Source organism: Mesoplodon mirus (genome assembly GCF_964341445.2).
Source record: "Mesoplodon mirus genome assembly, chromosome: 11".
Classification (NCBI taxonomy): Eukaryota; Metazoa; Chordata; class Mammalia; order Artiodactyla; family Ziphiidae; genus Mesoplodon; species Mesoplodon mirus.
In genome coordinates this window covers 90,826,256-90,840,800 of record NC_138987.1, presented here as the reverse complement: position 1 = coordinate 90,840,800, position 14,545 = coordinate 90,826,256, and the positions used below count along the sequence as shown (strand labels likewise).

General features: G+C 41.4%; 1 protein-coding gene across 1 annotated transcript in view; it reads left to right on the top strand.

Annotated features, from left to right (window-relative positions):
• PTPRO (protein tyrosine phosphatase receptor type O) overlaps positions 1-14,337 on the top strand; it is a gene marked incomplete at its 5' end in the record, with an annotated part of 220,150 nt that extends 205,813 nt beyond the window's left edge. The window contains 5 exons of the mRNA XM_082636129.1: positions 153-275; positions 5,045-5,199; positions 7,331-7,466; positions 13,053-13,173; positions 14,236-14,337. Coding sequence (XP_082492255.1) covers positions 153-275; positions 5,045-5,199; positions 7,331-7,466; positions 13,053-13,157 — 519 coding nt within the window. The 3' untranslated portion in view covers positions 13,158-13,173; positions 14,236-14,337. The remainder of the gene's footprint in view (positions 1-152; positions 276-5,044; positions 5,200-7,330; positions 7,467-13,052; positions 13,174-14,235) is intronic.
• Positions 14,338-14,545: the final 208 nt, after the last annotated feature.

Sequence of the window (14,545 nt, the reverse complement as noted above, 5' to 3'; positions counted from 1 at the left end):
GTCCTGGAAACTATTCCACTTGCTTCATTCTTCATCCTCACAATAATCCTGTACAATTCTTCAGAGGCAAGTCATTCACTTTCCCTAAATGAGTACAGACTATTTCCTCTCTAGCCTGTTTGTTTTAAAAGGTTGTGTTATTGTCCCCTCAGGTGAAATGTGACCATTACTGGCCATTCACGGAAGAACCCATAGCTTATGGAGACATCACAGTGGAGATGATCTCAGAGGAAGGGCAGGATGCCTGGGCCTGTAGACACTTCCGGATCAACTATGTAAGTCACGGAGTGTGGGTTCAGGAGCTGTCCCCACGCTGAGGGAAGCCCCAGGGTCAGGGGGCCAATCCCCCTTCCTGGGAGACCATGAGCACCTCAGACTTGGCAACATGGCTTCCTCCAAGAGGAACATCCCACGTGTAATGTGCTTGTTTCCTAACTCCTCGAGAATGGTGTGGATTAAATACTTATCCTGGAGAGCCCGAGGAGATGGAATCAGAAGGCGGCACTGTTCCATCTCAGATTTCAGCCAGGGTAATAGAAGACACGGTGACCCACTGCTCACCAGGCATGACTGAGGAGAGAAGTGTTGTCAAACTTATATTAACCATATATGGGTATATTTAGGATATACAAGCACCTGCATTATAAATTAAAATTTAGTTTTAGATGTAGTGGTTTGGGTTTTATTTCGCTTTGTTTGACTTTGTCCCTTATTTTGTTGTAGTTTGGCTTTTATTATTTCTAAGGTACTTCTGGACCTTAGTAATCATGGTTTCCTAGCTCTTTTGAAATGCTATTGAATTCTGATTGTTAGAATGTCAGAAAAGTCTATTTTTTCCCGTAAGGACTGCTACATCTCTGCTGACAGGCAGGCTTTTGAGCTCATGCTGAATGTCTGTGTGCCAGGCGAGATGCTGACACCAACCGCAGTCACTCTGGTTCCTTCTTCACTGAGGGCAGCCCTAGAAAACAGGAGGGAAGTTTTACTAGTATTCTCCACCTAAACATGGTCTCTGTTGAGGACAAACTTAATACTAAAGTCCTCATTAAAATGTGCTTCTCTGCTTAGAAACAACATTTTCCCACAGTGTAGATCAGAGGATGAACAAAAGGCCCTGCTTCGTGAAGTCCATGAGCTAAGAATGAATTTTACCTTTGTAAAAGTTGGAAAAAATTAAAAGAAGAATAATATTTCACAGGAAATATTATATGGACATTATAAAATTCCAATTTCAATGTCCATAAATAACATTTTATTGAAACATAGCCACAGATTTTTTTACTGATTTCCTATGACTCTTTCTGTGCTACATCAAGCTTGAATAGTTGCCACAGAGACTGCATGATCCACAAAATCTAAAATATTTACTATCTGCCCTTTACAGAAAATGCTTGATGACCTTAACATAGGCAATGGGAACAAGGATTGTTCATATCAGTGCAACCCAAGCACTCGTTAACTCACCAGTTATTGATATTTACAAGAAACAACTCACTTCTTAACCACTACTAGTTAACAATGGCTTTTGCTACATTGAGAATTTAGGCAACTCCCAGTGTAACTGTTAACAAACTGCTCCAGGCTGTTCCATCTCTTTGAAATGCCCATCTCCTCCTGTTCCCTAAGCACACTCCTACTCAGAATTTCAGCTCAAATGTTAGCTCTTTTATCAAGCCTTCCCTAGTCTCAAAAGACCTTTCTCCCTTTCCTCTCCTGCTCTAGTTTCATGTATATCACTCCATCACAGTGCACCATACATGGTTATAATTCTCTCATTTCATATCTGCCTTCCCGTCTCCCCCCGCCCATGTACTGTAATGGACTCAAGTATCCTGTTTTAATAATCCTTGTAATCCTAACCCTTAGCCACTTATTTAATAAGTCTTCATGGAATTAATAAATCAGTGAATGAATGAATGTTTTCAAAAATAATAAATCACTTAGAAAACATCAACAGACTTAGCCATCAGAGAAAATGTTTGACAATCTCAATTCCATTTGAACTCTCCTTTCTTCCTTGGATATTTTACCCAGAAAGCTAGTATAAACTGCTATACAAATACAGAGTAAATCTTTCCTTAGGTTTTGCATCTGGGGGAAAAAAGTTGCAGAGCAAAAATAAGGTCTGTTCCCTTGACTGGGAGAAGTGACATCGATCACTGAGTGATCAATAGTATGTTCTTGTCCTTGGTCTTAAATAATAACTTTTCAATGACAACCATGTGAAGGGCTTGAAACATAGGAATAAAACGCTGATAGTAGACTTTTCTGGTTTTTATACAGTAGTTGCAAGCATCTGATCCCAGAGCTCCCCCTTTTGGCCATAAACAAGTAGAATCTAAATTTAAAGCTCCTGCAATGAAGGTTAAATTACCAAAGAACATTGTGCTGTGCTGATGAATACCTTTTTCTATTTTTTCCTTTTTTGCTTATATACTTCTTTATTCCCTCCATGTTGATATGTGGAAAATTTCAGAGTACAACCAGATAAAATTACACAAGTGAGGAAATAAGAGTATGAGAAATTTTGGAATGGTTAAGTAAGATGTAACCAGCAGGGTTTTCTCATTTAATAGGAAAGGAGGAAAATGACCATAACACAAAATTTGTCACTTTCCAGTACTTGAAACTTGGCATGAACTGAGTAAGAACTGGAGACTAAAAACCAGCAAAAACCTGTTTGTTCCCATTACTTGTGCCTTGCTATTCAGCTGACAGGAATCACCCATCTGATACAAGACCTCTGCCCTGCAGCTAGAGAGACTAATCACAATTTAAAGCTTTCTTTTTTTTGAACCACTTTGCATATTTTAGCTGGATACATTTTCAGATACATTTTAGAATATATATATTCTAATATAGTTATATATATAGGTATATATATGTATGTATGCATGTATATGTATATATTCTGTCAATGAACATAACCAATAAACAATCTACAATAGGAATATTTATTTGAACCAAACTGAGGACTATAGCCTGGAAGACAGCCTCTCAGATAACTCTGAAGAACTGCTCTGGAGAAGCATGATTTTCAGCACAGTTTTCTATCTTGTCAAAACAAAGAATATTAAACAAGTCAGGGATACATTCCTTCAAGATTTCAAAAAAACCCAGATCAGCACATACACAGCAAGCCAGTATGGCTTTGGCACCTGGGAAGGGATTCCTATCATGGAAGGAAGACCAGAATTGGCATCCCAGGAAGAGGGGTATTTATCTTTATTTTCAACATGGACATTCTTTACTTCTGGCCAATGCACCCTTTTCTTTAATAATTAAAGCAAGTGTACAATGTTTGATAGGCCACAAACAGGCCATTCTGGTTAGCATAAAATTCAGGTTAACTCATGTATAACCCAGAATGACTTCCCGTACTTCAATATGTAAAAATTTCTTTTATCAAAACACATATAATCCTACAATGTATGAGTCTTGTGCTCAGCCTGTGATCCGCACTTGGAAAGAGCGAGCATTTTTGTGAATTTTTCTGGGCAACCAAAGTTATCTGGGGATAGAGTATCCTTAAATCCTCCAGGTGTTGAGTAATTCATTCATTCTGCACAATTTATTATGCTTGAGTTACTTTCTTGCCATACTTCCTGAAGACAGAATTGAGGTTGGCCAGCATCTTTGCAGATTTCATGCTCCATGTGTCGAAGACAAAGCCCTTGAACTTGCTCATAGAGAGAGACATTGCGTATGGCTGGGACATGTGGCCTTAGGCCAAGGAGACAGTGGGTCTAGTTGAAGTGCTGACATTTATATTTATACAAATATTATTATATTTTTATTTATATTTCTAATTTTTACCTCACCCAAGACCAGTGACACTTTGAAATTCATTTCTCTCTAATACCTGAAAACCTAAACTTTAACTCCAAACTCATAGCCAGACCAAATTCTTCCAAAGTATGATCTAGTATTCTATCACCTGAGTGGATTCTAGGGTCTTAGCAAATTTGAGGGGTGAGGGATGCATTAGATCTTTGTGAGGCTTGGATTTGGAATATTTCTGATAGTTGATAGCAAAACTTTATGCTTATCCATTAGTAGGGACTTAAAAAAGTAAATCTTGGAGGCCGCACATCCTAGCTGATATTTACGCAGGTCAGAGGGAACGACAATATAGTTGGTATATGGGTTCCTATGAATGGGAAAATATACAAAACATACCCATTTACCGGGATTCCCAGAACCACCCATTGAAACGCATTGAGCTGGATGACAGCAAGTGGTAGTAATTATGCTGTAGTAGTGATGAGGATATCTAACAGATACCACCCTTCACAAACACAATCACATTTAATCTCCACAACAACCCTTGTTAAAGATATCATGAGACCATTTTCAAATGAGAGGACACTGGTATTCAGCGAGTTGGTCTTCGTCAGTTCCCCTAGCATCCGATCCCAAGACAAGGATTGTTATATAGGGGACTTTTTGAAAGTGTAATGTTGAGTAAAATCTGTCCAGGAACAAAGGAAGCAGGATAGGACAGTAGAGTTGTCCCATCTTGGCTTTTTGTGCCCCAGTATCAATCACTCATTAGCTGCAGGCTGCCCTCAGCCTGAGAACACTATCTCTTAGGCATGTCCCAGCAAGGTAGCTCCCTTCAGTGGGAGATGCCTGTGAGGAGTGGGGTGCAGCTAGATGCTATTAGCAGCACCAGGCAAAGGGGGTGCAACAGCCTGGCCCAGTGGACCCAAGCAGGTCACCAACAGCATCTTTCAGTATTGAATTCATCACCCAGAGCTGATGTAACTTCTAAATGGCAGAGCCAGGATGCAAACCCTGATCTGCTTAAGCTCTTATCACTACAGAGGCATGGATTAGCCTATTTATCCTACTATCTGAAGCTTTATACAATTAGTATTTTTTTTCAGGGCCTGCTTTGTGCCACACACAATGCTGAGAGCTGGAAAGGGTGATGTACCGACCAGGAGTGAAATGTGGCTTTACCATCGCTTGTGAGCTGCCTCTGAGGCCTGAGCCATCCTGACGGGGGACTGAGAGATTAACGTTTGTTTTTCTCCTAAAGGCTGACGAGATGCAGGATGTGATGCATTTTAACTACACTGCGTGGCCTGATCACGGGGTGCCCACAGCCAATGCTGCAGAAAGCATCCTGCAGTTTGTGCACATGGTCCGACGGCAAGCGACAAAGAGCAAAGGCCCCATGATCGTGCACTGCAGGTAACCTCACCAAATGCATTGTCGGTTAGAAATCATGGAGGAAATTGCCCACCATTAAACCACTGATCAGACTGAATTAACAGTTAAATGAATTATGATTTTTTTAAATGTATGATTAACTGAAGTCTTACTAGATACATGATTTACTTATAATACAGCTATTTATATCCTGTAGTATATGAGATTAATAATATTATTGCCATTATCAGATTAAAAAAAAAAAAAAAAACCTAAGGAGTAGAAAGATTAAGGGAGTCACAAAAGTTCATGCATCCAGAACATGAAGGAGTTAGTATTCAAATCCAGGCTCACCCGTCTCCAAAGGCCGGGCTTTTAAGAACCATGTGATGGTACCCTATCCTATCAAGGATTCTGTGGGGTTTATAACAGAGCCAAATACAAAGTCAAATTAAAAATAGCCAATCACAACCCAGCGTAATATAAACAGACATAAAAAGCAAGTTGAAGGAAAGGTGAAATAAAAACATTCAGCTCATGAAGATACACATATTTGCTAGGTTTCTCTTCCAGATTATCTCTAAATTTCCAGATGGGGCAGATAAAAGGGGCTATATGATCTAGTGCATTGTCAAAAATCAAGGACCACACTAATCCCTTACAGAAAGAGTTATTTTTTAATTTAAGCTTTCTTTCCTACCATGTGAACAAAGCTCCATCAAATCCAGTAGTGTGACATAATGTTGTTGTGAAATGTTTATGCAGCCTCAGAAAAGCCAGGGATATAAATGCACTCCTATTGTGTATAAGCAGTAGAAGCGGGATAAAGCTGTCAGAGGAGGCGTTGGCAGCCAATAATCCTGGATCTAGTGCCTTGGTCTGTGAACTAGAATGGCTAAGGGTGTGTGTGTGTGTGTGTGAGAGAGAGAGAGAGAGAGAGAGAGAGAGAGAGAGAGAGAGAGAAAGAGAGAGAATGTGTCTCCCTGGAAAGAAAAATGTTTCCTAAGCTACCAAGGTCCTGATTAGGGAGACTACCCTTGCTGTCAGTCATTCCCGGGTCAAAAGTTTTGCTTCACCAGATGAAATTATCTCATCTCAAAATGGTTCTCTCCAAGAGCAGAAAATAAAGCTGCTCAACCCTGGGGTCAAACACATGGACTCCTTTCACGCACGTAGCAGGGTAGCAGGTATAGTTCTGGATGTGACTTCGTAAGTGTTCACCCAGACACAGAACATTTTATCTGAGAAGATAAGTCCTAAGAGGGAAGAATTGTCTGGTAGAAGAAGCAAACCAGGGCTCTGAACTCGTGGTTTTTCATGTTGGATTTCTCTCCCAGCAAATCCCACATGTAAATTGGTTTTGATGTCTATTTCCTCTTCTATTTCCTCATATTCCCTCATAGTCCGGAGTTCAGAACCAGTTGGCACTTCAGTCTGTGAGTGATTGGAGGAAAAGGACAGCTGACTTTAGCTGTAACCCTGGGGACCGTGGTGAAGAATAGGTCAGCCCATATCACTCCACTTCCCTCTATGCTCTGAGCCCTGGGATTTGGGGACTGGAAGAGACTGGGTCCAAATATTAAATCTGATTTTGAGGCAACTATCTGGGAGAATGAAGCAGACTAGCACCCACTAGCAGTGCAGATGCACTTTAAGGAAGGTCTGAGACGATGAACTTGACCTAGGGCTGAAGATGCACAGATTACCATGGCCCCAGCCCTAGAACTAGGGTGTGGACATCTCAACTAAACTTTCTAGCTGGGTGTGAGGGCTTAACTCTGAGGCTACTCAGAAGACTGGAATTGTTTACCTGTATCAGCTCCCTGGGGGGCCAGAACTGACTCTCCAGGAGGCTCCATATGGAATCCTTACTTTCCTAAGGAACAGAAACCCTGGGGGGCAGGATGGGCAGGTGTGGCCCAGGCAGACCCACAACTCTCGAAGAGAGGTGGCAGTGATAGAACTGTGACATTAGGAGACACATCAACCACAACTGCACACTTAAACAGCAGTCAAGCGGGAAATATTGTCAGTTTAGTCTTCTTTTTTTTCAGTGATGCTACATGTAGTTTTGGTGTGGTTTTGGGTTTTGGTTTTGGTCTTTTTTCATTGTCAATTTATTTCCAACAGCGTAGAAGCGCTCAGTGATGTGCTGTCGGAACCTCTTTTTCAGTGCTGGAGTCGGTCGGACAGGAACATTCATTGCCCTGGACAGGCTCCTGCAGCACATTTGGGATCATGAGTTTGTGGACATCCTAGGGTTGGTGTCAGAAATGCGGTCATACCGGATGTCTATGGTACAGACTGAGGTAGGAACATAATCACATGTATTTTAAAATTTGCCCTTGACTGAAAAACTTCCTATTATTCAATCTCATATGTCAAAACCATTGTCTCGAATTTTTTATTTTATTTTTTGCATCTGTCGTTCCCAGTTTCTTATTGTGCACATTCAAACTGCTCCAAGGTATAAAAGAAACAGATATTAGTCTCTAGAAATCCATCTGGTGTACTGTGCCCGCACTTTTATGGGTGTTACATGCCCTTCAGTAACCCAGAGCACATGGGTGTATCTATAATGGAATAAAAGCTCTTTGAACAGACTGAGAGTTCGGTGAAGGTGACAGCCATCTGGGGAAATGCCACCAAGTGGAGACTTTAAAACTGATGTGATTTAACTTCTATATAAAATGCTAGATTTGACTCAATACGTTTGTCATTAGTTTGCCCTTCATGTGGCTCCATTCACTTTTGATGATAATATGGGTTGACTTTGTGCTTTGTGATGAAATAAAATCCTTAGAATTTTAAGGATTCCCAGCCTCTCATCTACCAGCACTGCCAGTCCCTTGAGCTAAATGAATGGAGTCATCATTGTAACAACATGGAAGCCATCCCCAGAAATATATACCAGTGTTACGTGCCCCCTTCCTCCTCTTCTCCCGGGTACTCTCCACCTCGAAGCCTTAAAATGCACTCAGGCTGGAGTGGCAGCCCCAGACAGACAGCATCACACTGCCTCAGAGCAGCAGTGGGTGTGCACCTGTGTGGGTTCACGAACCTAAGCACAATAGTTTCTTCGTAATCCTGGTCACCCAGCCGTACTCGCAACTTCTTAGCGTCAGGCGAACACTAATCCTTTTTCTCAAGGAGTGTGTGTGGGAGGAACACTTATGGACTGGAACCCAGCCTGGCCTGACCTCTGACTCAGTTCCCAAGGGATTAAAACCTGCCTTAATCTTCCTCATGTTTTTCCCACCAATCACCACTAGATGGCAGTATAACTCAAAAGTCCACAGTCCGGGCTGCCGTCTCAATGCTTCCGGTTTCCCCTTTCCCACCCTTTTTACTTTTCCCTCCTGCCTCCCCATCCTGTCTGACCAAGGCTTGGCACAGACATTCCAATCTGTTTATTTCTGAGCTCTAGCAAGATCTTAGCACTTTGGAAGGAGTAACTCATTCACATTCAGACGGCTCAGGGATGATTAGGAAGCAAGACATCCATTAGTGTGCTCACTTCCTTGAGATCACTCACACTCCAGTCCTGCTACCTTCTAATTTACCACTGTGGAGACACAGACATTATTCTATTATCATAAGTTTAAAATGTCCTGGTTTCCCAGACAAGCCCAACTACCTAGTGATTAAACAGTGAGTTATGGGGCTTCCCTGGTGGCGCAGTGGTTGAGAGTCTGCCTACCAATGCAGGGCACACGGGTTCGTGCCCCGGTCCGGGAGAATTCCACATGCCGCGGAGCGGCTGGGCCTGTGAGCCATGGCCGCTGAGCCTGCGCGTCCGGAGCCTGTGCTCCGCGGCGGGAGAGAGGCCACAACAGTGAGAGGCCTGCATACCGCAAAAAAAAAAAAAAATCTGCGTTATGAATCCGTCCATATTTTTGGCTTTCACTTCCATAAATCTCTGTCCTCCTATGTGATTAAAACTCTCTATTATGTATATTGATCTCCAAGCTTCAAAGGGCCACTCCTTATTTTAAGTATTTTGGATTTGATGAACTGTCTGCCCCCATTGACTTAATGCATACCTTTTATAATTTTATAGACTGTGATTACAGCCTGTTGGCTTTCAACTTTCCAACGACAGAATCCTAATCCCTTTTTCAAAGGTCTACCTTCACATGGTAGACCCTCTATCCAATGTTCAGTGCCACTATCTTTCTTCATGTGTGGTAATCTCAGGACACCAGGGCCACCACCATGTGCCTTTCTGTAAAGCTGAGAAAAAGTTGGGTTTTCTCTGTAACTTTCTTTCCTCAAATTTTGATTGCTTCTTTGTTTATGGTAGTATTTTAGGTTGACATCTCCAGGGAAACAGTCTTTTTTAAGTACGATATCCCTTCCCTGAACTCTCATGGGAAAATTCAAAGTCAGCAGAACAGGCAGAGGTCACCACGGGTCACTTATTTTTCCCAACTGCTCCAGTTCACTCTTGAATTCCCTCGGGATTTTGCAGCGATCCTCTCTAGTTCGAGTTATTGATTTCTGTCTGTTTTGTCAGTTATGTCTGGAACCACTTGTCCAATGACTTACCTCTGTTTTTCCTCATTCCTGTGCTCTTCGTGGTTCAACCTGTAACTGGAATGTTAGGATTTCCTTAACATCCTCCTTGAGCTCATTCACGCCCCAGTCCTGCTGACTCCTAGTTTACTGATGCTAATAATAAAGAGTAGAGTCAAAAATTATTTTTCTTCATCATCCCAGAGCACTCCTTTGACACTAATGGTTTTCAAGAGGCCAGAATGATTCTCCAGCGGAGTCGCTGTACATACAGAAACCACAGTGTGTTGTGTACAGGTTACCTCCCATGCTGGTTTTTAATTTTCCTACGCCCTCTTGATGGCCCATTGCCTTGATTCTAGTACCCCACCCCCTCTACAAACAGCAGAAGTCACTGATTAATTTGACCATATCCTCCAATGCATGTTTCAGGTCCCTGCAACATGCCGCATGGGCCGTGTTTTGATGAGCCCTCTTCCCTTTTCTCAGCTGACCAGGCACGCCGTGTGGACCCCTGCACAAGAGGAGCGAGGGGTAGTCAGAGAGTAGGGTGGTCAGGCCAGACCCCGAAAGAGGCCTGGGCCAACCCTGACCACTGTACAACTCACTTCACCTCTCAAATCTCCCATTCCGATGAACAGATACACCCTCTATATATACAATAAATAATGAACAAAGACCTACTGAATAGCACAGGGAACTAGACTCAGTATTTTGTAATAACCTAAAGGAAAAGGATCTAAAAAAAATAGACATAGATGTATGTATAACTGAATCACTTTGCTGTACACCTGAAACTAACACAACATTGTAAATCAACTATACTTCAATTTTTTAAAACTTAAACAATAAAAATATATATTTTTAAAAAGCTCCCATTCCTCATCTGTAAAAAGTGAAGGACAACGTTCATTAGTTGTTTGTTGTAAAGTATACATCAGGTGAACCGATATCATCAAGATAAGTGCTTTGAAATTGTAAAGTGTCACATGTGGGTGGCCTTCGCCTCTCCTGGGCTCTCTTCTATTTTTATCAAAGGTTATCTTTAATTTTCCTCTAATAGGCTTTCCCTGGAGGTCAGGCCTTGCTTTGAGTGCCGTTTCTCCTCATCGGCAGCCTCCTGATTTCTCAGGAACTCTCAGAGATGCGTCTCTAAATAGTCTTTTATTTACTTTTCCTGTGGCCTAGCTACTTTATTTACTTATTTATCTAGACACAAGGTTTGGCCACTGCATAGGTATGGGTTGAGAAACCAGGCAGTCTCTGTCCGTATCGATGCCCTGTGCTTGACTCAACACCAGAAACAATGGAGGGATGTGTCATAACAAGAAAGGGAAGCTCAGTTACTGATGTGATATTGTCACAATATAAGGGAATATATTTTCCCCAAATTTTGTTGAAAAATACATGTGAGTCCAGGGAAGTTTGAAGTATTTAATTTTATCCTTTGTATGAAGTTGTCATACAAAAGGCTCCTTGAAATCCTGTGGTAATCTTAACTGGTTCTTATTTAAAGTTTTTGTTTTTGTTTTTGTTTGTGGTACGCGGGCCTCTCACTGTTGTGGCCTCTCCCGTTGCGGAGCACAGGCTCCGGACGCGCAGGCTCAGCGGCCACGGCTCACGGGACCAGCCGCTCCCCGGCATGTGGGATCTTCCCGGACCGGGGTACGAACCCATGTCCCCTGCATCAGCAGGCGGACTCTCAACCACTGCGCCACCAGGGAAGCCCTAAAGGTTATTTTTAATGGTATTACTTAGAGAGAAACTCCGGAAAATAAGGAAAAAGGAGAAATGACCTTGACTTCATGGCATAAAGACAGCTACTCTCAATATTTTGGCATATCTCATCTCGGCCTTCATTCAAGTATAATGTTCACACAATTGTGCTCATATGCCCTATACACATATGCTAATTTTACATTCTGATTTTTTTGCTACCTGTATCATCCCAAATTGCCTAAAACTCTATAGCTCTCATTTTAAAGACTGAATACTGTTTCATTTTAGATATGCTGTTGCTTACTTAAAACATTCTCCTTTTTATAGGACATTAAATTGGATTCTTTCCTTTCTTACTTTTATCCGTCCACAATGCCATTTATTAGAATTTTATTAATTGTACTTCCACCAACTGTAGGTAAAAATGATTGCTTCAACAAACTCAAATCATCACTGAATATTATCTTTTCCTTTAGGTTTGCTTACTTTATAGATAAAAAATAGTTTTAATTTACAATTTTTTATTACTCGGCCATTTTTTGCATAAGGTTTAATATCTTCTCAGTTTACTTAAACATTTAATAAGCACAAACTAAGTGCTGGGTATTAGCAATAAAAAGACCCAGTCCCTGCTTTCCAGGAATATTTGGTCTAGTGGTCAGTGTATTTTATTTATATGTCACTTTAAGTGTGCATGTTACTGATGTGGATGAATTTTAAACAAAGATGAAGGTAACAACATTTGTCATAATTCTAGAAAATATTCCCTCTCAGTTTCTGGTTTGCCCTTTATTTTATTCTTTTTACTGCTTTTTATATACAGTAGTTTGACATTTTTATTTGTAACTTATTTCATTGTTTAAAGTTTAAACAGTCCTTCCTTAAAGTAATCAGAGAAAAATTAATCTATATTTTCATTTATATTTTTATGGCTTAATTCATGAAACTTCCTGGAATTTATTTCAGTGTATTATGAGGTGATGTGCTACTTTTTTTTTTTTCAAATAGCCCCATGATTTATTGATTGAATATTCATTGCCTTTAGCATTGAGTAGTGATAGTCTAAGCCCTATTATTAATCAAACTATTTCTACAATTGATTCTCTTGGATTTTCTAGTTATAAAATTGTGTCATATATATGGAATCTTAAAAAAAAAAAGAAAAAAAAACTGGTTCTATGAACCTAGGGACAGGACAGGAATAAAGACGCAGATGTAGAGAATGGACTTGAGGACACGGGGAGGGGGAAGGGTAAGCTGGGACGAAGTGAGAGTGGCATGGACATATATACACTACCAAACGTAAAATAGACAGCTAGTGGGAAGCAGCTGCATAGCACAGGGAGATCAGCTCGGTGCTTTGTGACCACCTAGAGGGGTGGGATAGGGAGGGTGGGAGGGAGACGCAAGAGGGAAGAGATATGGGGATATATGTATGTGTATAGCTAATTCACTTTGTGATAAAGCAGAAACTAGCAGAAACTAACACACCACTGTAAAGCAATTATACTCCAATAAAGACGTTAAAAACAATTGTCTCATAATGAAGAATGTTTCCCTTGACATCACATCATAGCATTTAATACTGCCATAGTATTAAAATATTATATTTTTGCACAAAGATATCTTGCTCTAAAACATGTCTTTGTCTTTTGCTCCAGGAGCAGTACATTTTTATCCATCAGTGTGTGCAACTGATGTGGATGAAGAAGAAGCAGCAGTTCTGCATCAGTGATGTCATCTATGAGAATGTCAGCAAGTCTTAGTTCAGAACCCAGACCAGTAAGTAGAGAAGAACCCATCATGGGCACCCTGTCTTAGAGCAATGAGAGGACATGATGGGATATGACAAAGGCAGCAGTGGCTATTTGTGCTGCTTCTGACCCTATTTGTGCTGACTCTGAGGTGGTCACAGGGAGGTGGTCATAGGGAGAGACAAATACCACAGCAGATCTTTGAGCTTCAGTGGGCCTTGGTTGGTGGGTGTGGCATGCAAGAGCTTCAGCAACTCATGAAGATTTGCCCTCCATTCCCTCCACCCTGAACCTTAAATTACCCTGATATTGGATCTGTGCCTGCAATATCAGGATATTACCATCCAATGCTATTTATCTAGATACTTTATGAAAACATTTTACTGACTACAATGGCCATACAAGGGGCTACAAAGAAGACATGAGCTAAAATAGACACCCCAAAGAAGAAAAACAATATTGACAATAGTCTTAGGTTAGCGGAGTTTTCAAATGCCTTGATCTCATCTATTATGTGAGTACTTACTTGAGAGCATCGTGAAAAAAAATCGTAACACAGTCAATGCCTTGTGCTCACGTTTTAACTAGGACATCAGATTTCGGAGATGTAAGTAATCTTGGCTAAAGTTACAAGTAATCTTCTAACTCAACTCAGTGAACAGAGCATAGAATGTGTATGAATATATTAAGATTGGAGGGATCATTGACAGGGAGAGAGAGGACAAGGGTGCCTTGAGGCAGAAGTATGGAAGGATATGGACTAGTGAGAACCAGGATAGGATTAGCATCAGACCATTACATTCATCAACAAAGACAGACAGAAAGCACAAGAAGGCAGGACGGATAAAGAATAAGGAAAGACAGACAGAGACAAATTTGCAGGTAGAGGGAAAGACAGAGCCACAGAAAGGAGGACTTGCACAGAGAAAGATGCACAGGTAAACCCACGTCCACATGGGCTGTGGGGTTGAGTGTAATGAGAGCTAGTGATGGAATCAGGAGGCGGTCGCTGTACTTCCAGCCACAGAGCTGTTGATGAGGGGCTTTGCTCTCCCAGGCTGCTTACCGTCTTGCTCTCTCTCATTTACAGGACAGGACATGATGTGAACCCATCCTCCCTTGCTTCCAAGAGTTTTTTCGGGGGGGGGCTCTACTAGCCATTTGCTTAAAAGAGCCCTGCTTTGCAGTACGTGGCCAAGGAGATAATTTATCTCATAGAAGCACCGGGAAGACTTAGCCTTAAAGAGCCTACAGTGTCTTTTGGACTCTCACTTCTGGACCTTCAGTAATGGACCAAATTCAACCTGACACCAGAAAGGTCCAGACGCTCTGCAAAGGGCAGGAAGCACAACACTTCTGAAGAGTTTCGCTGGCCCTTTGCTGGTTGGGCTGAGTTTTTT